At 36.1% G+C, this 26,153-nt stretch overlaps 1 protein-coding gene across 7 annotated transcripts; it reads left to right on the forward strand.

Annotated features, from left to right (window-relative positions):
- The first annotated feature begins 424 nt into the window (after nt 1-424).
- On the forward strand, nt 425-24,233 carry LOC105230334 (diacylglycerol kinase eta). 7 transcript variants are annotated; one of them, XM_049461725.1, is made up of 13 exons: nt 467-531; nt 12,873-13,724; nt 13,934-14,499; nt 14,557-15,487; nt 15,574-15,729; nt 16,490-16,927; nt 17,426-17,785; nt 17,858-18,142; nt 18,802-18,927; nt 20,865-21,096; nt 21,163-21,535; nt 21,606-22,428; nt 22,539-24,233. In XM_049461725.1, the coding sequence occupies exons 2-13, from the start codon at nt 12,924-12,926 to the stop codon at nt 22,845-22,847; spliced, it is 5,400 nt and encodes a 1,799-aa protein (XP_049317682.1). In that variant the 5' UTR covers nt 467-531; nt 12,873-12,923; the 3' UTR covers nt 22,848-24,233. The 7 variants fall into 7 exon arrangements, with proteins under 7 accessions (XP_049317686.1, XP_049317682.1, XP_049317687.1 ...); XM_049461729.1 differs by having other exon boundaries at nt 425-531; nt 17,426-18,142; XM_049461730.1 differs by lacking the exon at nt 18,802-18,927.
- The last annotated feature ends 1,920 nt before the right edge of the window (nt 24,234-26,153 follow it).

The following is a 26,153-nucleotide window of genomic DNA, read 5'->3' on the forward strand; positions in this document are numbered from 1 at the left end:
CCAATTAATTGATGTGCTACACACCTTTCATTGAACAGCAGCAAACTAAAAAGGCGGCAACAATTTGATGCTGTCGTCATAGTTACCTGATGTTTTTACGATTGCTGTCACTGCGCCTCAACAAGCATATTGTCGACAGCTGCTATAAACTGTCATGACAACCACTTCATTGATATACGAATATGTTGCTGCTGCTGATGCGTTGTGACATACTGTTGGGCTACGTTGATATGTGCGTATGATTATAGAGATGATTTAAAATAAATACTTTCGATTTCTCGGCGTGTTGTCGTGTTGATCGACAAACTAACTATTATCGATTTTATTTCAATCTTTATTTTCTGCACATGCACAATTAAAAAGATATATCTATATACATTATGTGCGGTTTGTATTGCCTTCTTTTTGAGTTTTTAAATAATTGCGAAATGTTTTTTTTTTTATTTGCAGAGCGAAGTGATCGATTAAATCGATTTATCCAATTTGTGCACCGCTGAATGTAGTATTAAGAATATAAATCATAGTTTTCAGGTGAGTAACTGAAACATTATAAATATGAATATGAATTAAATAAGATTAAATAAGATTTGAATTAGCGTATTATACTATTTAAAATTCAAATAAATTTGAAATAATAAAAAATAAAATTAATTAAGTAAATATGCAAATAAGACAATAATGACATAAAAATTCAACAAATATACACCTTAACTAAAAATAATCGGTTATTATAGCTGGCAAAGGAAGTTTATATAAAAATATATATTGCTGGCATTGTATTGGCTATAAACAATTGCCAAACAGTTTTGAGCAATCCCCATTTGGTCGAGTAAACACTCTGTTCATTCAAGTTACGTACATCAAACTATCGTGGAAATGGCAGAAACTAAAAATCTTTCTTGCAGCAGTTTTTGAAAAATCTTAGATTTTTGAAAGCTTAGCTCAACTCAGATTATTCTTCTTATATCAGCGATCTCTTCATGGAAAGATACGGATGAAAAAAATCCACTTTCATGCGATAACCCCACTGTCCTATTGTAGTCTATACTGCTTCCTGGTGAGTCACATTCGGACAACGTGCAGCAATTTCTGTATTAACGAATAATGTATTAGTTTAAAGCCATAAGAAGATTTTCTCCTTGTTGCAAGCAATAGAATGCTTTCACCAGTAGCTGAGCAGATCAACTCTTCCATTTTTCATAACTCAATTTTGGTATTAGCTCTTTACTGCCATCGGCTGCAGAATGCTAAGCCGTACTCTGTAATCCTTTGCATTTAAGGTAGTTAAAAGTTAGAGAAGACATTACTTTACTACATTCTTTTAAAAAAATTTAGCTTCGAACATTTTTCAAACTCAACGTAAATCGTGTCTCTCCACCAATTGTGGATAATCGTAAGATATTTCTATATACTACCACGCACGTACGAGAGATAGAGATTTAGGGTTCGCACTTTTAAAGTCTCTATATTATATTCTTGTTGTTATTTCCGGCAAGCTCAACTTTTTATTGTACAAACAGTGCGTCATAATCATTAAATAAATATTCAAAAATTCTTCAAAAGATTTTATATAAAAAAGATCGACAGAACTCTTGTGAAATGTTCACATCATCACACTACTGTGTATGAATAGAGGTTCGAAACATGTTTTATAATCTTATGCGCCGGAACTCATTATTTATTAAAGACTAATTTCTAAAGCATGAAAGCAGCAAACTTTTCAATTAATGCTGAAATGGAGTAAATAATAACGGTACATGATTTAATTGTCCGATAATTACATATAAAAAGTTGACAACCATTAAACTCTTTCTAACGCTTGTTCTTCTCATCAACTTAGTTGCCTGGATATTTTCATAGCATTTGCAAAGCATGAATAAATACCTACTACCCGAAATATACGTTTTCCAATTTAAAATTCTTGGCCCGTTCGTTTACTTTGTGAGCATTCCAATTATTTAATTGGTTTTGCTTGTATCCTCCCAAGAGCCGCATGAATATTTTATAACGCTCGACCAACAAAGCAAGGCGTAAGTCAGCCAGCTAAGTAGTCGGCAAACTAAACGAACAAACACAAGCACAGAAAATGGGAAAAAACAACAAAAGCAAAAACCAAACAAAGAAAAGTGTCAACAAAACGACGCGGTCGGCAGCAATCAGCGTCAATTCACTGTAATCGACTTTAGTCGAGTGTGAGTAAAAGCAAAAACGAAACGCCCAGCACTGGAGTGCACCACAGCGACATGGCGTAAGCGTTGACTTGCCACGTTATGTGGCGTGAATGTGGCAGAGTGAAAACAAGCAAAAAAACGAAATACGAAAATGCCTATTAATGCATGTGTGTGTGTGTGGATTTAAAAGTTTTATAAATGTTGGATTGCATTGGCGATTGATTCTGCCGATGCATAAGTCTACAATGAAGGCCATTAGTGTCGCGTGTTCAGCACCGCCCATTCAATTTGCCGTGACTCTATCGCCGTGTTAACACTTGTTGCAAATTGATGGAAAATGCATTGAATGGGAGTGAATTTTAATGGCATAAAATTAATTAAATTGCGCATATTCGCGCATGTAAAAACTTCAAAGAGAAAGGGTAATGCGCGCGGAAGGAAGTGCAGTATCAATAAACTGTGATCGCTTTCATTTATTTCATTTATCATCTGTTGTGCCTGTTATGCAGCTGCTGGGGGAATTCAATTTCGGAGAACTTACAATGGAGCTTGCAGCTCAATGCTTTCAAAAGCTTTGTGATACGAGGATTGCAATGGAATAAAGTAATTGATGCTTCGTGGAATGCTTTGCAGAATATGCTCTTCAGGCAACTTTAATGATTATATCGATAGCAATGTTCGAAGAATGCCACTGCAGAAGATTGAATGCGAAGTTGAGAGCTAACTTAGCATGAGGTTTATAAATATTGAAACAGAAGAAGGCAGTAGTAACTTTGGCCATAAAACGTAATCAGCGTTACAACGTAAACTATCCTTTTCGGCACAAACAAATCTCAACTCAAATCTGCCGGTCTGCAGTCAACCATCTGCTAAATGCAATCTTGTGCATTTTTAATTTTCGCTATAAATGCTAGTTTTTTATGAGATTAATAAATTACATTGACATTAAAATTTATTAAGAGCAAGGAAAATGGAAAATATATAAATACCAATCACATTATCCTTAATAAACTCATAAGCACGCTCGCTCCGTAAAAAGTTTGACCGAGTATAGACGATTTATGGCACGAAAGCAGTAGCTTGTTTGTGGTTGAACTTTGTACTCGCTTTGAGCGTGCCGTCACAGCAAAACTTTTGAAAGCCTCTTTGCAAACAGATATCCAGTTATATGCGATTTAAAGCACATAACGCGTATAACACGAAGCAAAGCGTGCGTATTCTTTGAGCAAAGTTTTAATTTATTTACATACATACACACTTTCAAGCCATATACCAAAAATATCAGGTGGGCTGAAAAGTACGCAGGCTAACAAAGAAAAATAGAAAAACTTTTATATATATATTTTTTTTTTTTTTGATGAATTTTGATGTTATTATTCGATATAGGTACCTTCGAGAACGATACAATGATTTTAGTGGCCAAAAATAGTTTCAATACCATCTGTATAGTACATTTGTCTTAAGGGGTTAGGGGTAGTCAGAGGCATGAAAAAATTTGAGTTTTCAGTATTTTTTTTTTTTTGCTTAAATCATGTTATTTTACAAAAGTAGTAATGTGGCATTATTACAGGATGTGTTGACTTGAAGTTGTGAAAATTTCAAAAAAAAAGTACTTTAATTTCCAAAGTTATAGTTGTTTGTGTTGACCCTGTTCCAAAAATGGCACTTGCGGTGACAACCATAAGTCCTTGGAGATTCATCTAAAAACAATCGGACAAAAAAAATTAGTTTCATAAATAGATAATCCCGGGCCTGATCGAAGGATTTTATTTTTTTTTTTCAAAATTAACAAAATGGCGGACTCAGGAAATTTTTTTCTAAATTTTTGCGAAAAAATCAACAGTTAATTAATCTTAAAAAATCGAAATTTTCGAAAATATAAAAATCCTTCGATCTGGCCCGAGTTTATTATGAATTCTAAAAGCTGTATAAATTTCATTAAAATCTACTCAGCGGTTTTCGAGTTACAGTTGTCAGCAATTCAAAAAACGTAGTTTTGAGAAAAACGCGTTTAAAGTTTCACGCCAGCGCTGTGAAGTGCCCGAGCTCTCTTTGTTATTTGTAGAATAACTCAAAAACTAACTATTGGATCAACGTGAAATTTTCATAGAATATTTTTAAGATATTACACTTTACGAAGATGCAAAAAAATTAATTTTTTGAAAATTCTTACTACCCCTAACCCCTTGAGCTTCAAAATAAGCTTTACTGCGATTACATCTTCATTGTTGCTAAGGTTCTTTCCAACGAGCATTCTTTTAAGATCTGAGAGCAGAAAATAGTCGCTGGGCACCAGATTTGGAGAATATGATGGACGTGGAAGAAATTCGAAGCCCAACTCATGAAATTTTGACATCATATTCTTCTGTCTTGGTGAGATCGTGATTTCTTTTTCCTCAAATGCGGCCATTTCTTCGCGATTTCTTCCTTCTAATGGTTTTGGTTAATGGGCTATTTCTTTGAAGATAGTTGATGAATATCATACCATGAGCATCCCGCAATACTGATGCTGGCAAGGTTAGCAGGCGTTTGTGTCTTTTCACGACTTAGAGTCGGTCCATTACGTGCTCGGCTAACTATCAATTGGACTCCTTCAAACCCTACTCAGCATCATCGGCACTCACTTTCTCACAGAGCTTTCGCACTGCTAAATATTCATTCACATTACATTCAACACGTTTCCCTTGATGTTTTCAGAGTCTCAGAAAAGCCGAACAACTTTGTTTTATGGGCAACTGAAATTATTTTTGGGAATTTTTTAATGTTTTCTGTCGGTAACAGCCTCTTTCGCCCGTCAACTGTCTTCATCATCCTCTGTGCTCATGTCGTCCCGTTCAAACTTAGCAAACCATCTCTTAACGGTTGATTTCCGTGATATAGCGTCCAAATAACGTTGATTAAATCGAGATTTTGCAAGAGTATAAGAACAGTAAAAGGAGACGAATAGAAAAATACTCTGCTTTAGAACGTATAATTGACGGCAATCAATTTGCTTTTAAAGCACATTGAGTATCAAAAGGTACAATTTAATTATTGAAAAAAAAACTGCATTTAAATAAGCCATAATATTAATGAAACAACTATCTTGCAATTAAACAAGTTTGAAAACTTAGAAAGTGACTACCTTAATATTTCGGAGAAGCCATTAAGTATCGGCAAAAGTTTTGATAAGTTCACAAATACTCACTTTATATTCGCGTTTCTCTCAACATTTCTTGTAGTATGTAATTTAGAAGCATATTTAGGAAAGGAACGGCCGGCAGAACAACTTTGAAATTATGGCATTTATTAATGCCTGAATTATGCATAAGCGCAAAGCGTATAAAAAATAATGTTATTTGCAGCACAGAGTATACATAAAGTTTCAATAATAATGTTATTTTCAATAAATATGTTTTTAGTGAAATATAGTTAGGCGAGTAGATTACTCATACGCCACGCGCGACACATTAAAATCGGTAATAGATGATATAAAATGAGTTGCAGTGCAGAAGTGATTAGTAGTATTGCAAATGCAGCCTTTAAAGTTCTATTTCAGACGCACATAGGAAGAAATTATCGACTATGCTTTGGTGGGAAACTAAAAATAATTCCTCTAACTAACTAACTAATTCGATTTCATGTAATTAAACAACAATTGTGAGTACTCTTCACTAAGTAAATTAAGAGGAAAATTGCTGCGGGTTCTGTTAGTATTTTATTAAATAAAACATAATACTAATTGATATTATCGAACTCCACACAGATAATATTCTTCATAAGACTTCATAGCAAAAACAAAGTACAAAGTACCGATTTAATCTCATCAATGCCTCTCAGAAGATTTTTCATCAGCATATGCTCTCATACACCCAGCTCATTGTTATGAAAAAGTTGTACTTTGTTCAAGGCGAGCAACAAAAAAATAAAAGGCCAAATGCGTCCAGAATCCGGTGCATTGAGTTGTGAATATCGCTGAAAGCGACCACAACGACGCTCAAACTTCGATAGCTTTTCATTGATGACCGCACACAGCCGCCGCCTGCAGCCGTTATTCATTAGCGCTATACTCTTTCCTCTGCTTTTTAATTCCAGTTTTTTTTATTTTTTGTATAAGCAGCAGGTGGCAATGTGCATATGACCCTGTTGGTATCTGAAATTCGCTGACATTCCGCTCTCAATTAGCGGATCAAGTAGAAGGGAACATTTACAAAGGCCGCTTTTATTTTCCACTGCATAGGAAAAAGGCTTCATTAAACATTTAACGAAGCACAATGTAACCATAACTAGTAACCGGAAAAAAAGCTTGCAAAATACAAAGATTAAAATCGAAATCAAAAGAACGGCTGTTTGAAGTTAAATGATGTGTTTTTTAAACAGCAATTAATTGTCACAATAAATAAAATATTAAGTTCGGCTAAAATTACACCTTACATCTGAAGCTGAAAGAATGCAGCAAATAAAGGTAAGGTTAGTAAATGTAGAAAAACATGAAAACAAACACACAAAACTTAAATGAGTGCAATGTGATAAAAAGGAGGGAGGTTTTCTCTTATTGCATTCTACGTGCAATAGTGGGCATTTCTGTTCAAAATAAATACGTTGGCACAAAAACATTCCTCTACTGAACATTTCAGATATAGGAGGGTATTTTCAGAAGAGAAATTCCATGTTTCTTCTTTTTCATGAATGTGTCTACTTTATCCGTGCATTCACCCACGCAAATTTTCAGTGCATGTCGTCATACTAATGCCATATATAGCACATTTTTTGTACGAAGCCGCAGCGCTTTTACTGTTAAGAGCAATATTGAGTACCTTTGAATTATTGAATCTGATTGGAATAGCCAAATTGAAAAAGCTTCAAGGCTTCATTTCACGTCCTCCAAACATTAATTACAATTATTGTACGCTTTGATTTCATTTATTTTTTCTGGCTGCCTGGGTGGCAACCCAATCAATGTGAGGCGTTGGAAAATAAACAGATATTTTTTATACTCTTGCAACATGTTGCTACAGGTAGAGTTTTGTCCATCTGATGGCTGTATGTATCACCCAAAAACTAACCGACATAGTTATAGAGTTCTATATATATATTATATATATATAAATGATTAGAATGACGAGACGATTTGAAGTCCGGATGACGACCCGTCTATACGTACAAGCTGTAACTTAGTAACTTACATAAGTACAAATTGAGAATTCCTTGGAAGAAAAAGGAACATGTTTGTAGATGGGCGTAAACGGACCACTGCCACAGCGACAAAATATCGTTAACCGAAAACCTACAAAATGCCATAACTCAACACTAAGAACTGTAACGTGGCACAGAGGATTTCAATGGCAAAAGGGGCAGTATGAAAATGGAGGAAATAGTATTATAAGCCTACTAACTCCCGTTGTATGCCATCTTATGACCAAAAATTGTCCAAGTCCAAAAAAAACTGTTGAAGCCCCTAGATACCAAATATTTGGGGCAAGTACCTATACTAACTTTTTACCGAAAATATTGCTCAATGTGCGAAATTCGGAGAGAATCCTTTCCTGATGGTTGTTTGTGTGTGTGCTGCAAATGGGTTGAATGGGTTCAATACTTCCCTGAGCTCGCAATTTTCGTATAATAGTGCAGATTTGTGCTTAGAATGAATAAAATTCGGTAAAAACTCACTCTAGACTCCGTATAACTACAAACCTTATGTAAGTTGCAAAAATATGAAGACTCGGTTTTTGTCAAAATTAAGAAATGTTCAAGAACAAATATACCTTCAATTTTTTCTAATTTCTGGGGCCCTGCAGCAAAATTCCTGAGTTTCCAACATGAAAAGAATTTTTTTATTTTTTTACATATTGTCAAGCATCTATCGTTCAGGAGTTAAAAAACTAATTTTTTCAAGGACTTTTTCATTAAAAGCACTTTCATAACAATGGAAAAAATACATTACTTTAACTTGCTGAATAAAAGCCAATCAAGGTGAAATGCGTTAAATATAATGTATAAAATGCAAAGCAGTATCAACGGCAAAGGAATGAAAAGTAATAATCGGCTATGTATGTGTCAGATGTAAGCTTTAAATTGAATCTTACAGTTTTTTTGATGCCTTGCCTTTCCGCTTTTTGAAACAAATGAATTCATTCGCTGTTGCCACTGACAACTTCCGCAAGTTACTTTTGCACACAAAACATTCAACTCTACAGGCGCATACCGTGCTGACAGCCTTCCAGTGAGCGAACGGCGCTCATGCAGCACGTGTGAGTATGCATGTGTATGTTTGTTTACTTGTGTGCCTTTGTATGCGTGAGTAGAAATTTGATTGACACAAAACGCAGAGGAAGGCCAGTGAGTGGGTTTGCTCAAAGAGCCGTTTGCGACGTTAAGTGTTTATAAAATGGAACTAAGGTGGTGCTAACCAGTAAGTATTTTCAAAAATGATTTATTTTTGGATAAAAATATTACTTTAATCTGTATTATTGCTTCAGCAATTCTTCATGATACATTCTGATGTGAAGAAGAAGAATATTTATTATAATACTGAATGTCTCATTTGTAAGTTTTCACAATACCACTTAGTTATATGCGTCAAGGCTTTTAAATATTTTTCCTCAAAAAATCAATTCAAATACTGAACAAAAATCGCATTTCCTTACTAGTGTCGTGTAATACTACTCTACTGCTCAATATTGACTAGTTTGGTGTATATACACTTGTTCGACACTGCGCATGTTTTTATCATTTAGTTGCACTATCGCATATTTTCATGTGAAAGTCAACGTTGGCACAGATTTGTTGGTTCAACTTCGCTGACGTCAATCAGCAGAAATATTCCGGAAATTCTATTTGGCTTTGCCATAGACAAAAAGGATAAATCTCTTTAAACTGAGGAAATTACATTGAAGTACAAGTTTGTCCCTGTGTGTCATGCAAGTTATTGTATCATTGTAAGTTCGCACGAAAGTTATACTGTTCCAGTGGTTGTGAAAACGCATGCGCGTTGGTTGCTTACGACTGGCTGTGGTGAAAAAATACTATTTTTCTTCTACTTTACTGGCGTAGACACCGCTTATGCGATTATAGCCAAGTTAATAAGAGGGCCAGTCGTTTGTTCTTTTCGCTACGTGGCGCCAATTGGATATTCCAAGCGAAGTCAGGTCCTTCTCCACCTGGTCCTTCAAACGGAGTGGAGGTCTTCCCCCTCCTCCGCTTCCAACGACGTGTACTGTGTCGAATACTTTCAGAGCTGGAGTGTTTTCGTCCATTCGAACAATATGACCTAGTCAGCATAATGACATTAATGACTCTTTCTATTTTTGGTTGACGCTATAATGTTCTTCCTTGCACCTAAAATCATCAAATAGCGCAAAGTTAAACTTTAAAATATATTGTCATAATAAATATTTTACAACTATTTTACAGTGGTATAAACATAGTAGCATATTAACATTTACTGCATTACTGATTTTCACTTGGCTTGAGGTTGTTTAATATAGACAACTATCTTACTAGAAAATATATTTTTTCTCCCAAAAGAACTTTTTAATCTCTTATTAAAAATTCACAAAAAAATTTTTGCTTGCCAAAACACCTCTTTAAATTCTTAGCCAAAGCATTATGCAATCCAAATTTGTTTTACTTGAAATCCAAACCATGTCAATAGGAATATTCTATGAACTATCAGAAAGCAATATTGCGCACGTGTTTCTATGACGTGTGTACATGTTGTCGGTGGTCACCTCCACCTAGTTTGGCATATTATCACGAAAGCTGCAGCGATTTTACCTTTGACCCTAAAGTTTACTACAAACGCAAAGCAATTTAAATTGTGTTGCATGCTGTGCTACTATACAATAGTATATGTATGTGTGTGTTTGTAAGTGTTATGTCAATGCAAAGCAGCGAACAATGTTGCAGGCGCGACCTGTTACAACTCCCCATTGAACTTGAGGTTACATGCAACTCTGGCATCAAGGTGCAGTGACGTGGCTTGAAACACAAATCTCTGCATTACTCTAAGTATACAGTTACACAAACGGCTGTGCCACTACTGCGTTCATGTTCATGGCGTGTAGATTGACGCAAGCCACTGAGCAGATCTTATGTTTTATGGATGTAGTACGATTATGAGAAAGTATGATAGCTGCTGCTGTTGTTAGCTTCGTACTCTGCTAACGGCTGACGTTGGCCTTTCACTGACGTTGATGGAGCGGCAATTGCATAAAATCGTCCTTCAATTTAACAAACCGCCTTTGCTGCCAATATATCGGGGATATTAAATAACATTATTATATTGTTATTATTGATCACTTTGCTGTTGCAGACTTTGTTCGGAAACACAACAGCGTTGGCGTCTTGCAGCAAGCACAATATATTGCATAAAGCATAAAGCTGACGTACTAATTACACTAGTTACCAGCATAACATTAATTAGACATTTGCACAGAGGTTATGTGTAAGGCTTATAGGCTAGCGTTCGAAGCATGGAAAACCTTCAAGTAACTTGTTTATGTGAATTACTAGAGCCCTTGATAAGTTATAGACTTAACTCATGGCCTAGAAAAAAATCACAAGTTGCTGCTAATAGTACATGGGAAGATACTACTACACTTCTGAGAGTATAAAATGGGAATTGGAACAAATCGGAAGCAGGAAGGAAACAAGAAAGTTTCTATTTAAGGGGGAGCCTGCTTTAGAAGCTTCAAAAAATCGATTTTTTTTTTGCTTAAATCTCTTTAAAAATAATCTAAGAATATGTCCCCAAAGTTATAGATGGGAATTCGAAATATTTTCGAAGCTAGAAGGGAAATAGTGACCGAGCGTCTAGCAGATATATTAGCGCTTGGGCAGAAAGCGAAATCTTTGACGCGCGATTTCTCGGTTTTCCATTCTTACGATTATTCTTAATTGGCGGGCAGGATGGAAAGAAACTAAACGTCGTATGGAATTGGGGCAAAGTTTCTTATCTTTGGCATTAAATTATCTTCTATTTAAACTAAAGCAAAAATAAGAAAAGTCAAGTTTTAACATATATTTAAACAACATAAAGTGTAATTTTTTTGGTCAAAAACCACTTTTTCTCAACTTATAAAATTTTTTTAAAATTTTATAATTTTTTTTGGAACTTTTTTAGTTTACCTACATTTATTAAAAAAATATGAATCTCTTTGAATTTTTTGTTTTCGACATAAATTGCGACCTGCATCCTGCCCGACGTCCGACAAATACGCATGCGAGATGCATCGGGCTATAGCTTCAAAAATACAGAATATCAAAGATTTCATATCCAAAAAATTTAAGAATGTTATGTAAACATATAACTTTAAGCCCTAAAAATTTCGCTTTAATCAATTGTTTCCTTCCCTCCCAAACAACTCATCAAAAATATCGAATTTTTTAAGCCTCTAAAGCAGGTTCCCTCCTTAAGGCAGTATCCAAGTCCTCCCGTTATGATAGCTCCATTTTGTTATTACCAACTTGACTGGGAAAAAGACTTGGAAACTATTATAAGAGTACAGACTTAGAATAGATCTAGCAACCGTGTCATGGCTGATAATTGGAAATGTCTTTAGGATGACAAGGAAATCTTTACCACGATGGATTGCTTTTATGCAAACATTTTATGGAGTTCAGATTATTACTAGCTAATATTTCACATCATTACTAAAAACACTGTAATTTAATTATGCTCTCTATGTCCTTTATATTGTATATGCATTTGGTACACAAATATATCACTATAAGAGTTATTGGAGTCAATCAATCATTGTTTAACAAATGACTGCACATGACTGTCACTTAATGAAATTTACGGCTTAGTGCAGATAACTATGTGCCGAAAGCTAATTCAGTCTAATTATACTCGCATCGAAGTAGGTAAGATGTTTGACACTGAAGCCTCTCGGCATACAGCTTATTGAGTTTGTGCGTGAATGCCGTTGCTGCTGTTACTCCGATACGCAATTTGGGCAGCTGAAATTGGAATTATGTAATAAACACTCGAAGGACAAAACTGAGTTAATTGTCAACAAAGGTAGCTTTAATTATGTTAGTCAATGCCAATAAGCTAATGCTGTAATGCAGGCAATTTGTGTTTACCTGTGGAGTAAATTGGTGGGATCTGATAGATACGGTGAAAATAGGTGACAGTAATTGAAAATAATACTGTGTAAAAAACTAATAGAAAAGTTTTAGGTGCTATGTGCAGACGCAAAAAAGTGATTTCCGAAAATAAGATCTCTTGCTCATATATAACCGCTAGTAACGAAATTTTCAAGAAGATTAGAAATTAATTAATTAGAATTTAATTAGAAACTCAAAACAGTCTTAGAAACCGTTCACATGTTCATGCTGTGATCTACAAGATTAAGTTCTAATGTTTTTGTGATTCCTGAAAGCAGATAAAAACAAATCTTCAACTCATTTCTGTGTCGTCTAAGAAAATGCAGAAGCAACAGGGAGTTTTGGTATACATATTAGACTATCCGAAAGACTTAACTAAGGCTATTGAAATTAAAAGCGATTTCCAGCACTTTGAGAACGATTTTTACTGAAGAGAATACTTGAATTATGTTCTGAAAATCAATAAATTTTCAGAGAAGAATGAGTTCAAACAATCCTTATATATGTATTCTTCTACTATGAACCACTCATTTTTACACTATACTAAAAAATAACCCTTTTCCATTAACAAAGAGTAGATTTTAATTGTCGCACAATCTTCTTCTCCAGGTAATCACCGCAACACGTTCACTTGTGCTTTGTGCTGAATCACGCCGCGAAATGGAAGACTGGCTAAGCTCGCTGAAATCTGCCTCAATACCGGCGCGAGCGCGTGGCGATAGCTTCTTCATTGAGCAACATGATTTATTCTCCAACCATCATCACTGGTATGCGACCTCCCACGCCCGTCCCACCTTCTGCAATGTATGCCGCGACGTACTCTCCGGTGTTACCTCGCATGGCCTCTCTTGTGAGGTGTGCAAATGCAAAGTGCATAAACGTTGTGCTGCCAAAGCCATTGCCAATTGTAAATGGACGACATTGGCTACCGTCGGCAAGGATATCATTGAGGATCGCGACGGAAGTATTATCATGCCACATCAATGGATGGAGGGTAATTTACCGGTCTCATCGACCTGCTCGGTTTGTAAGAAGACTTGCGGTTCTGTTTTGCGTTTGCAAGATTGGCGTTGTTTATGGTGTCGCGAAACGGTACATGTTGCTTGCCGACCACAAATTGCAGTCGCTTGTCCACTAGGACCAGCCAAGCTATCAGTTGTGCCGCCTACCTGTGTGCATTCCATTGGCAATGATGACTCCTGGGATGTGGAGAGTCCAAAGGGTAACTTTTCGCCACTGTTGGTTTTCGTCAATTCAAAGTCAGGTGACAATCAGGGAGTGAAGTTTTTGCGGCGCTTCAAGCAGTTATTAAACCCAGCTCAAGTTTTCGATCTCATATCAACCGGGCCCAGTTTGGGTTTGCGGCTCTTCAGACGTTTCGAAATGTTTCGAATATTAGTTTGCTCCGGCGACGGCTCTGTGGGCTGGGTGCTCAGCGAGATTGATCGTTTCAGTATGCATGTAAGTTTCTTTTAGTAAGCAATATTTCCAGTTTTAACCACATTTCGTTGAGAATTATAGTTTTGTAATACTTTCCCCCAAACTTGTTAAAATCAGTTATCCCCAAACCTTGGCAATAATTCCGTGGAACTTTTAAAATATTATACTTTTTAGATTTTTGTTAAGGTAAACCATACAAATACATATATCTCGCTATCTCTTTTCTGCAGAAACAATGTCAAGTAGCAGTACTGCCTCTTGGCACCGGTAACGATTTGGCGCGTGTTTTGGGCTGGGGCTCATCCTGTGATGATGACGCACATCTGCCGCAAATACTCGAACGTTACGAATCTGCTAGTACCAAAATGTTGGATCGTTGGAGCATAATGGTCTTCGAAAAGGCTGTCGCCGTGCAACCAAAGACGCCGAAAATGTCATTGTCGAGCGCACAAGAAGCACTACTTACCGGCATGGTAACGTCGGCTAATTTAAACTTGCGCAACATTGTCGAGACCGATGATTCGCAGACGCTTATTACTGCCACCAAAACGCTCTGCGAAACGCTCGACGAACTGATGGTTCAGATCTCTGAAAGTCGTAAGGATGATGAACAATTACTGGTTAAATGTGACATACTGCGTGAGAAGTTAGCCATGTTATTGGAAGCTTTGCGCGAAGAAGAGACCGGTGCACACGCCGGCGATGATCTCTTAACGACAATCAGTAGCATTATATCAAAGAGTGCTGCCGCCTCTCCAACTGCTTCCACAACGCCCTCGACATCAGCTTCACTGCTGTAAGTCGCCAAGATCAAAATATTATAAGTTAAAAGATATCATACTTTCTTTTGCAGTAATCCAAACATATCAATCGAGAAAGACGAGAAGGATCAATTTAATACGAATGAGCGACGCAATAGTCGCTCCTTACAGTCTACAGAACGTGAGTCGCTACAATGTCGGGCCAACAGTGTTAAACGTGCCATGTACAATGTCATCGAACACTCGGAACCAGGCCGACCCAAGCGCTATCAGCGCAAGCTATCCATAACACCATTCGAAGCTTTAAAACTACCAACCAATGCATCGGGTGAATCTACCCCTTGCTCTTCACCATTACCAATTATACCACCAATAAATATAATATCGCCTACCATGGAAACCTCTCGCCTAACTTGCATATCGCCACTACCGGATACACGTCGGGACTCAGTCGATGAGAACTTCTTCAATGCGATTAGCATACCAGTGCCACGTCAATTCGCGGACAGTCGCCGCAGTTCAGGCGTGCCCGAAGTAATACAAGAGATAGAAGAAAATGGACAAGGAGGAAATAGTGAGATTGTCTATCGTGTCGGCAGATTGTCACTAAGTGGTGGTGCTAACATTGATGATTTCGGCAATCCATTACCCATAGCTGGTGAAAATACTGATGTAAACTCACCCTCCGAACGTAAAATCGACTTTCTCAGTGTGCCGATATTGACAAGCGATCAGATTGTAGATCCTCTTTCGGACTACCGTCCAATAGAGGTATTCGAACGCAACTACTATATGAGTCGTGAATTGGATAAGGAAAAGAAACTCAAGCAAAGTATGAGTGCCAATAGGGAGTGGAACTATGAAGACGGCAAGGAGGAGAAAACAATGCCCGAAAAATCTAAGGCGTTACGTTTTGATGACGAAGTTTGTCAGTTGCAGGTACCCAACGTAGTCATACCCCCTAAAGCCCCAAAAGTATACTCAAGCGAAACCATAACGATCATTGATACAGACGTAGCCACTGTACGTATCGTACGGTTAATGTTTTATAACAAAAAGACGATGTACTCGCAATAATCATTATTTAATTATTTACTTTTGTGGTTTAGGAATTATCCTCGTCGGATGAGTTACCAGGCGGCGAGGCTAGCGATGTGCTGTCAGCCATTGGTGATGAGGAGTGCAGCGTAGCCTCCGAAATATTTGACAAGCAACAAGAAGGTCAAGATCTCGACCGCCCACTGCAGTTAGGAGACATAATACAGGTACTTTGTAATTAATATAGGGTGGGCCATATAAAATTTTAAATTTCGAAGATAGGGCGTAAAAGATTGGGCACGTAGCGTCGTCCTGCTGGAACCAAATATTGTCCAAGTCTTCCTCTTCAATTGGCTTGAAGAAAAATTCGGTTAACATTGCGCGATATCGCTCACCACTGACGGTTGCGATTCCTTCCTAATTTTCGACCAGACCAAAATCCGCACCATACAGTGATTCGTGCTGAGTACATTGGCTTCTCGACGATTACGTGTGGGTTTTCTGTGCCCCAAATGCGACAATTCTGCTTTTTAACGTAACCATCGAGGTGGAAATGAGCCTCGTCCGAAAAGATGATTTTTCGGTAAAATTGACCATCCTCGGTCAAACGATCTTCTGCCCAATCTGCGAACTGTAGAATAGTGAATAGCGACCCATTTCGTAAATTTTAGACTTTTTACTGAATATCTGTCACTTTCCAATATCGAAATATAGATAATTCAAATTTAAAACTTTAGATGGCCCACCCAATACTAGGTTATATGAAGACATGATTATAATACATTAGTAATATTGGCACGAAAGGAATAATTTCGAAAATTGGTCAACATACTATTGACGCTTTATTTAGAAAGTTTTTCAACAAAAAATGTTGTACCAATTTTTTTTTCAAAATCTTATAAAATATAGTATTAGATTAGCTTGTTTTTCAGTTAACAGAAATTCTAATAAAATGATGGAACCCCTCAATTTTTATCTTAACTGCAGAACCTCGATGCAAACTCTTTCACACACATCGACTCGCCAGAAACAAGCGATGAAACGGAAGTCGTGCCAGGCGAATCGTTTATGGATGATATTAGTTCGGTACTAGGCCATGACATAGCATGCGCCTTGCAGGACAATACCATCACCGACGATACACCAACCCTTTGCTCGGACAATCAACCGCCGCCACTAAAATCTATACGCAAGAAATCGCTCAGCATGGGTGGACAGCGCAGCATACGACGGAACTCATCACCGCCACGGCACGCACAATTGGCACGCATGGACAGCGATGAGAATCCGCAACAATTCGGTTTCGAGAATATCGTTTTCGAAATCGACAATCGCTGCGATGATCAGAAGATTCGTGAGCCGCCAAGGTTCTGCAGTTTGGCACAGTTCGTCGAGGGTAATGACATAGCGCGCCAAAGTTTCAAGGTGAGTTTGTTTTCGCACTTTGCCACAACATACATATGTATGTATGTCGTAGTGTACGCAAAGTTAACGGTTTATATTAGAAAGTTAGGTGCAAGCGCACTCGTATGTTGTTGTTGTTGTTGTTGATGTTGACGGTGTATGTGTATAAATGCTAAAACCACAACTTTGCTGCTCTTTCGTTTTTTTTCATATTTATTTTAATGCTGCCTTTTCATAAACTGCATTTGTATATACATATATATATGTATATGTATATATTTGTATATACATATATATACTTGTGCTTTGTCCGCAAAAACCAACCTAACACCCGTCCCATATTCACTACAACTACATATATATGATGAATTGCTTGCATTTCTCGTGATAACGACCACCTTCGTACGCCAAACATCTCTCACGGATTATCCGGCAAATTCATTCGAAACGTATGCGCACTCATTAACCGCTCTTTTAATTTGGCCATACGTTTGGATAATAAACCTTGACTCCTCAAAGCGCCCGAAAAAGCGTTCGTCCCTACGCAAACCTAAATCGGCCATACTTATCTCACAACAACAACTCTCCATTGATGCATCTACGACAACAACTTCCGCAACACACGCGAACGGCCAACAGACTGAGGATGAATTGACCACAAAAATGGCTATTAAGATTGAGGTATGCGACATCGAGACCTATGCACATATGGATGGTGGGGACAACTTGGAAGCGCCGTCAATGCCTTATGCCCAAAACCAGCCGAATGTAGCCACAATGCCCCACAGCACATTGAACAACCAATCAACAATAACAACAGCAACAACGCTTGGCTCAGCATTGAGCACATCGCCGAAAAAATCCGGACACGGACAAGATGTAAAGCGCATTACTTTTGATGAGTCGTGTAAGAAAGAATCCTTTGATGATGTAAATCCAAACTATCCGCAGATAAGTGTAGTTGTGCGCCCACCAACCCCATTACGTGGAGACGCTATCAAACCGATGAATGCAGCGTCGGCAGCCAGCCTACTGTCGGCCCGTATGCTGCCGATGGAGTTGAGGCGGCACTCAAGTCATGCAACAACCAGTCTAGCGGTGCGAGAGCATGCCGAGAAGGATCGTCGACATTCGGGCTTCAATCCAAATTTGTTAAGTTTAGATCCGGAACATACAAAATTCTTAAGCTCGTCACCGGCAGCTAGTCGACGCATCAGCTGTGGCAGTCTCTTCAAGGTAAGTTCTGTTAGCGTAAATTCTCTTCTGTGCATATGATTACACATAAATGGAGAGGGAGAGGGAGAGTGAAAGAGAGGGAGAGAATGACATAAAATGAGAGGAAACTGCAGGGGAAGTTTTATGTCGAAGGTCAGTGCAGTAGTTAGCAAGTTTTACTTATGTATGTATTTTATATGAATTATCTAATAATATTAGCCTTATTTTGTTAGGCTTTGCTTAGGTTTACACACAATTTTACAAATGATTTCTCTTAATTTACATATATTTCATCAAAATCTACGAAAACAAAAATTGAAAAAAATACAAATTTTAGCGAAAAGAATTGGTATGTATTTCAAAATTTCTTATAATATTTTAAATATACATACATACTTACATGCATACACACATATGTATTTGGAAACGCATACGCTGAAATTCTCTATCAAAATGCTGCTTAAGTCCCAAATCTTAAGTTTTTCTCATTAATTTAATCACACAAAGACACAGTTATTCTTCTTTTACACAACAACAATTTTATTTACACACTGTTATACTTATTAAACACATAAAAATGTCTCTAAAATATAAACAGCATAATTTTAACTTCCATCATCACATTAACCTTTAATTTTAAATATATATTCGTACATACATATGTGGTTATGTGGTTATAGAAGAAGCATTCGAAGAAATGCCTCTCAGAGCGCGCGTACGGATTGTTGGGTTTGCGTTTCTTTGTGGTCGCCGAGCCGGATATACGTTTGGCCACTTTGGCTCTGATAAGACCACTTATACCATTGGTAAGCATTCCAAACTCAACCTGCTAATAAATCCTTAATGACAAGTTTATATCCCCATCAATCCAAATGCTTATGGAACCCTGTTTGGAAGTGTGAATTTCCTGTTTCTGTGTCGACTGTTGCTGTGAAATTGTGCTCCTCTTATTTTATGGTGGAACCCGTGAGATCTAAAAATATTTTTTAATGTTATCGAATATTCATGTGTTCGGGTAATTAGGAGTGCTTAAACAATAGTACATTAGGAACTCTAAATCCAGAGCAAGAGCAACGAAATGAACAATCAGTGATTTAGCAAATTTCCAAACCAATTTTGTCTAATGTTTTGAAGTTTATCGAAACTTTGTATACTGTCCAACCAATTTTGTCTTGCACTGAGTGCTTTTCAAATTTTGAAACTCATAACAAATACAATAATTTTTTTAAATTTTAATTTATTCAGTTCATATTAGGACTTTTTATATTGAGTAGCCGAAAAAGTCTTTTCGTATTTCTAATCAAACTTCAACTAATTTTTTATTATATTTATACTAATAAATAAGTAAATAAAAAATACCATTTTGGTCTTCCAAAAACTATATGGTATGGCACTATACGATTGGTAGCACTAGAGTTATACGACTGCAACGATATCTATTGACAAAATACGAAAAGACTTTTTCGACTTCTCAATATCTACTGTTCGTTCTCCAGAGCTAATTTCAAATAATAATTTGGTGTAGTTTTCCGCCCTGTCCATAATATTTTTTATTTCACTTCAAGATCTATCAATTGAGTTCTTCTTATGATAAAATCCAGACCGCTGACACCTTCATATATTGACGATATTGGCTAACTTCGGTTCGTTGCCGAATGTTCTGTAAATGCCACTCTGGTAGTAAGATCATTTCGTATAGATTTTGAGGATTAATAAGAACTCGATTCATAGAAAAAATTCGAGCATTCATTTTGATTCTTACAGAGTTTCGCTCCAACTTGAATTTTTGTAAAGAGCTTATTGAGTTTGAGTCGGTAAAATTCCTTTCAATCATTGTGCCGACCAGTCATTTACGGGGATGACAATAATTAGCTGAAGTAGATCTGAGTTGATTTCGTTTCTTCGTTCGTAAACTATATCTAAGAGAATTCAACTGATGTAATGTCGTCTTTTGAAAACGATTCTGAAGATACAGAAATACCTACATATATTGTAATTGAACATGGGAGTGTTACGGCAATATGCCCAGTTAAGATCCTCAAGATGATAATACTTTAAGTAAAGTCGTTAAACCTCTTTTTCAAATTGTTTAGCTTGTATATTAAGTTTTGCTATTATTTATGTAACTACCTCTTCCTAACACTGAGTCAGGAAAAGTCAGAAAGTATATTAATATATATGTTATAAAACGAGCTGTCTCATAGAAACGCAACGATCTGTGTAAGAAGGAACCAACGCTGCTAACGAAATAAAAATTTATAATTTTTCTAATTCAATTAAATATTTTATTGCGTTACAGTTATTTTACTAGTTTGCCACATGAGTTTGTAGTTGCTTTGTAAATTCGTTTCTATAACCTCCACTTAAACCCTAAGTGCTCTGTACAACTATCCTAAAGTTAACTATTTACATTCTTCCACAGCTTATTGTCTAGTCTACGCTCAACTTTCTCCGTTCGTTTGTCCTTCGAAATATCATTATTTCTGCTGACATTGCTCTGTACATAAAATATTGTGTTTTGTTTTCGTTTAAGAATTAATTTCCACACTTCGTTTATTTTTAGTTAGAACAACATAACTAAACTGTATACAATTTGTCCACTCTATTACACACTTACTGAACTTTCAAGCATTCTCCTTCACTTACTAGTAGTTAGTGCAATACTATCTGATACTTTCCACACTACTTAACGGTTTTTTCCTGCTAACGCCACTGAGATTACATATATATACTCTCTTTGCAGCCAAATGAGGCGTTACCAAATCTGCAGACACTTAAAGGCTCCAAGTCCAGTCTTTTTATGGGTTCGGCACTATTTGGATTCGATCATTTTGGAGGTGGCGGCGGTAATCCAGGTGGTGACAAAGAACGTGACGATAAGGGCAAAAAAGATAATCAGCGTCTACTTGGCGCTGAAGATGGCGCTAGGAAAATGCCGATCATTAATCCACTTGTACGCCTACCAAATTGGCCAAGTGAGTACAACTAAGCGATCTATCCCTAATATATTATTAATTACATACTTACTTCTTACCATCTAGCGTTAGCCAATAGTTCCGGGTTCATCTCCAAGTGCTTGCTAGCAAATGCAGATACGCTCTGCGCTGCTGTTAGTCCACTAATGGATCCCGATGAAACCCTGCTGGCAGGCTATCATGAGAAATGCGTTATGAACAATTACTTTGGTATTGGTATAGATGCCAAGATCTCGCTCGATTTCCATAACAAACGGGAAGAGCATCCCGAGAAGTGTCGCTCGCGTGCCAAAAACTATATGTGGTACGGTGTGTTGGGTTCGAAGCAGCTATTGCAGAAAACATGTAAAAATCTCGAGCAACGAGTGCAGTTGGAATGTGATGGGCAGCGTATACCGCTGCCATCCCTGCAGGGCATCGTCATATTGAATATACCCAGGTGAGTAACAACAAATATAACACTCTACTTATTGATAATCTGATCTATAAATATACAAATCATACTATAGCTTCATGGGCGGCACGAATTTCTGGGGCTCCAGCAAGAAGGACGATATATTCCTTTTGCCCAGCTTTGACGATCGCATACTCGAAGTTGTCGCGGTGTTCGGTTCGGTGCAAATGGCCGCCTCGCGTCTCATAAACTTACAACATCATCGCATAGCACAATGCCAGAGCGTACAAATAAATATTTTGGGCGATGAAGAGATACCCATACAAGTTGATGGCGAAGCTTGGCTACAACCACCCGGCATGATTCGTATATTGCACAAGAATCGTGTACAAATGCTTTGTCGTAATCGTCATTTGGAAATTTCACTGAAATCCTGGCAAGAAAAGCAGCGTCAACATAGCATATCCATACAACGCGAGCAATCATCGACTGCATCCGAGCATGCAATGTCTACGGATGAGGTGCTGTCCGAACGTGAATGCTATGTACTCTTGAACTTCATTGAGGCGGTCAGTTCGCTTGTAAAATGGGTGAAATTCCTTATAATTTCACATCCATCTTTGCAACACGATTTGTATGCTGTGGCTTGTCGTGCCGCTGAAGTACTCGAATCCATACATCCGGATGGCAAATTACTTGAGGGTCCCACACTACGCACCAAACTGGTGGAGGTTATCGAGTCGGCGCGTCAGTTGTACGAGGACTCCTGCAACTTATTACGCGATCGTGCACACAGCTTAATATTGAGAGAGGATCTCGAGTCGAAGTTGAGCGCTGCCTTGGCCAATATCGAAATGGAGCTGAAAAAATGTTCGGTACAGAAGAGTTTCGATGGGAAATTGCGCGCTTACTTCAATGCGTTGGCGCCAAATGAAGAGGTAAGTCGATTTCAGTTTATTTCAGGCTGTGAAAATAATGTAAGATCTACATAAATGATATAATGTTTGACTAAACTTTAACGTGAACATTACTTATTCTCCTCATTTAGGGTGATGGCCGTCGCAAATCGCGACACTTCTGGGTGCGTTTGCGCTCTGGTTACACCGTGGGACAGACACAACTGAAGCCACCACTAACGACAACACGCGAAGCTGCCAGCAATTGGAGTGCCGACGAAGTGGTAACTTGGCTAGAAACAATGCAGCTCTCCGAATATGTGGAGAGCTTCATGAAGAACGATATACGCGGAAAAGAGCTACTAACACTTGGCAGAAGAGATCTCAAAGATTTGGGTGTAGTTAAAATGGGGCACGTCAAACGCATATTGCAAGTAATCAAGGATATGAACGAGGATTAAAAGACGTGCTTTTGAGTAGATTAACAAATTAGTGCTTCTGGTCTAACGGTACGTATTTGGAATGAAATGAAAGCACATCTTGAAAATATTAAGGCGAAAAACAAAGGCATATGTGAACTTTTTGACGACGAGCAAAAATGCATAAAACAATCATCTAGTAATAAACTAAATAGACTATAAGGCAGATTGACAAGTAGAAAGATATTATTAAGTTACAAATACTTATTAAATGGCGTTTTTTTTGTAATGCAAAAGTTCACATGCTAATCAGATGCATTACTAAACAAAATAAAAGTAGTTTTAATTTAAATTTTTTAAATAACTAAAATGTTGCCTAAAAACATATAAATGAAGACCCTGCACTTTGAGTAATTACAATATTATAAATTTAAAATAAAAAATAACTCAATTAAATACAAAAACAAAAATATTTTACACTTATCAATGCGTTTGTGTAAAATTTCAACTTATTTATTATAATTACTATAAACGATTTAAATGTAGTTACAAAATGTATTATTGGTCAATGTACCTCAGGAGTTTCTTGGGAGCGACTATAAAGTAAACATTTTTATGAAAAATTTAAGAAGATTTAAATTCACACACAAACTGAACACAGCAATGTAACAAACATTTCTTTACGCTTTTAAGATTTAGGTAGACAAAATTACAACTTCGAAATTTATCAAAGAAGCGAACCTTCGAACAAAATTAAAAATTGAATTCTAAATTTATAAGCAATTTAAAGTCTAACTATCGTTAATATTTAACACTAATATCATTATAATTCTATAAATTGTAGCTCCACTCCCACACCCGACACACCCACTACTGCATATACATACATATATACAAATATTATGTGTTAAGCGTAAATTAATGTAATAAGTAAAAATTGTACACTTTTGTATTGCACAAAGCGTTTTAAATGTGTAACAAAATTTTCAGAAATCAGCAAATGACCGTAAAATCTCAATTACTCTCTAAGCCAAACGCAATCAGTTGTACTTCCCAACGTGACATAGGAGAAGCCCACTATTTTTCTAGAACAGTTATTTGCAGTTAACTGAATTCTAAATTATAGCTAACTGCAAAAAAAATATTAAAATAATTGTTAGATTTCAATTAATTTAGTTAAGGCGGGACCAATACTTGACTAACAGAACAAGTGAGATGTAGCGGTTGAATTGACTAACAAACGCTGTGGAATGTAAACCACTATTTTTGACATTATTTCAACAATAAAGCAGGTTTGAAACAGTTTTTGAAAAATAAGTAGTTATCAATGTCGATTGACCAGCTCGCGTCGCAGTCATTCATTTCCTGCAGTTTCTTCGAAAGAAAAATTTATAATTCATTTAAAAAAAGGTCCCTTTATAAAATTATGGTTAAGCTGAGTTATGAACTTAAACTCAACTTTAAAGTTTTTTTTAGCAAAAGTTAATTCCGAAAAAATATTTCATCTTAGGTTTAAATATACAAGTACAAGCTTGCATTATCTACGATTTACATGATTACATATAGTTCAAAGATAAATTTAGCTGCATATTTAAGCACTTACATTAACGGTCAACTATAAATTAGCATAAACGTATAAACATACTTATGTATATGCATAAGTCAACTAATATTAAGTCTTTGAGAAAAACCGAAACCCAACAAAAGTACTAGATATTTTATAATTATTAAATATAGACACATTTTATTTATAAGAAAATAAATAAAACATTTTTGAAATTTTTCCTCGTACGTCTCCTATTGGGGAAGATTTTGAAAATGCCTTAAGAGTAACTATAAATGGAAAACTTAAACAAAACGAAGTAAATTTAACTGCAAACAAACCTTTTGAGTATGTCTTATTTTTTCGCTGAGAAAAAAAGTATGAGCCCAGATATACTCAAGATGTTTTAGAAAAAATTAAAATTCAATGATGACATAAACACATTGTCTTAATTTAATGGTCAAAAAAACTAAAGTTTTACAAAAAAAAAATTAATAATTTAAATAATACAAATTTAATCTATTTTTTCATTTTTTAACTGTAAATATATTTTTGTATTATTTTTGTTTTTGTACTATTTTATTTTAATTGATACTGATTTTTTTGGTGATTACTTAAGTCAGCCTATAAAAGTCGGTTGTAGGGCTTTTGTTACAAAAGAATTGTTAGATTTGTGTTACAAAACTTCGTAGATCATTCGCTGTGTTAGCTGTGTTTGTTAGTTATTATATCATCTTTAAAAAGTGTTGATTACTTACCATTGAAAAATGTACTGTCACAAAACATGGAAATTCTAACGATTTACACTTAAAACGAGGACATGAAACATTTTACTAAAAAACATTTAGACAAAATTTGTATTAATAAATAAGCTCATTAAATTTAAGAATTAGAGTAAACATTGTAATCTTAACAGCTATTAAAACACAAATTTGAAGATGTAATTTTACAATTTAATAATTGGTAAACAATTCGATAAGAACTATAAACGGAATTTAAAGACATTATTCAATAAGAAATGGCTTAAAATGAAACCCTAAAAATATACAAATCTAACTAATAAATATATTCCCCTTAGTTATATGTATTTAAAATCAATAATTCGACGAACTAAACGAAAATTTAAGTTAGAAAAAAAATTTGTAAGTTGTGGGCGTAGGTTATTACTAATTTTTTATTAAAGGCAAATGGCGTTAGAACGCAATATTCAGTAGATGTTGACAAAGTTACAATAGATTAAGCATATGCGAATACAATTTACTGAATTTGAGGTTATAAATTCAGTTAAGCTTATTTCAATTAAACAAAGGAGTCAATTTTACTGCCGTTTATAATTTTCACAACTCATATCTCAGACATTAACAACCTATGCTTTTTAGTTTTTTCTATCACATGCGTTTTAAACAAAACTTCATATTTCCGGAAGCATTTTTGTTTATACTATCAAAATTTTCCTATTAGAGTACATACAGTTGAAAGTTGTTTTTTATAAAAGGTAAATTTTTCGAAAAGAGGGCAATGTTGCAGCCTCAAAGACGTTACGAAATCCACTTTTTTTTACAAAAATATCAAATTTTTGAGATTTTCGAAAATTAAATACTCTTTTAGTTAAAGTATAATAAATTGACGAAATTTTTAGAAAACTTACAAAAATCGTCTAGAGCTAAAATCTAGTAGCCCTTAAATAATAATAAAATTCATTAATGACTTTGCAAACAGTTGCAGTGTTGTTAACAGTAAGCAGTCATGTTAAATGAGCAACTGTTAATCACAACTAAACGAGTAGACAGTGAAAACAGTTTCCA

This window comes from Bactrocera dorsalis, unplaced genomic scaffold (genome assembly GCF_023373825.1).
Source record: "Bactrocera dorsalis isolate Fly_Bdor unplaced genomic scaffold, ASM2337382v1 BdCtg088, whole genome shotgun sequence".
NCBI lineage: Eukaryota > Metazoa > Arthropoda > Insecta > Diptera > Tephritidae > Bactrocera > Bactrocera dorsalis.

Bases quoted from the DNA above. Each gene is read 5' to 3' on its own strand.
- LOC105230334 (XM_049461729.1), top strand. From the start codon at position 12,924: ATGGAAGACTGGCTAAGCTCGCTGAAATCTGCCTCAATACCGGCGCGA. The intron at 13,725-13,933 runs GTAAGTTTCTTT...TCTTTTCTGCAG, and splicing joins TTGATCGTTTCAGTATGCAT to AAACAATGTCAAGTAGCAGT. The intron at 18,928-20,864 runs GTAAGCATTCCA...CTCTCTTTGCAG, and splicing joins TAAGACCACTTATACCATTG to CCAAATGAGGCGTTACCAAA.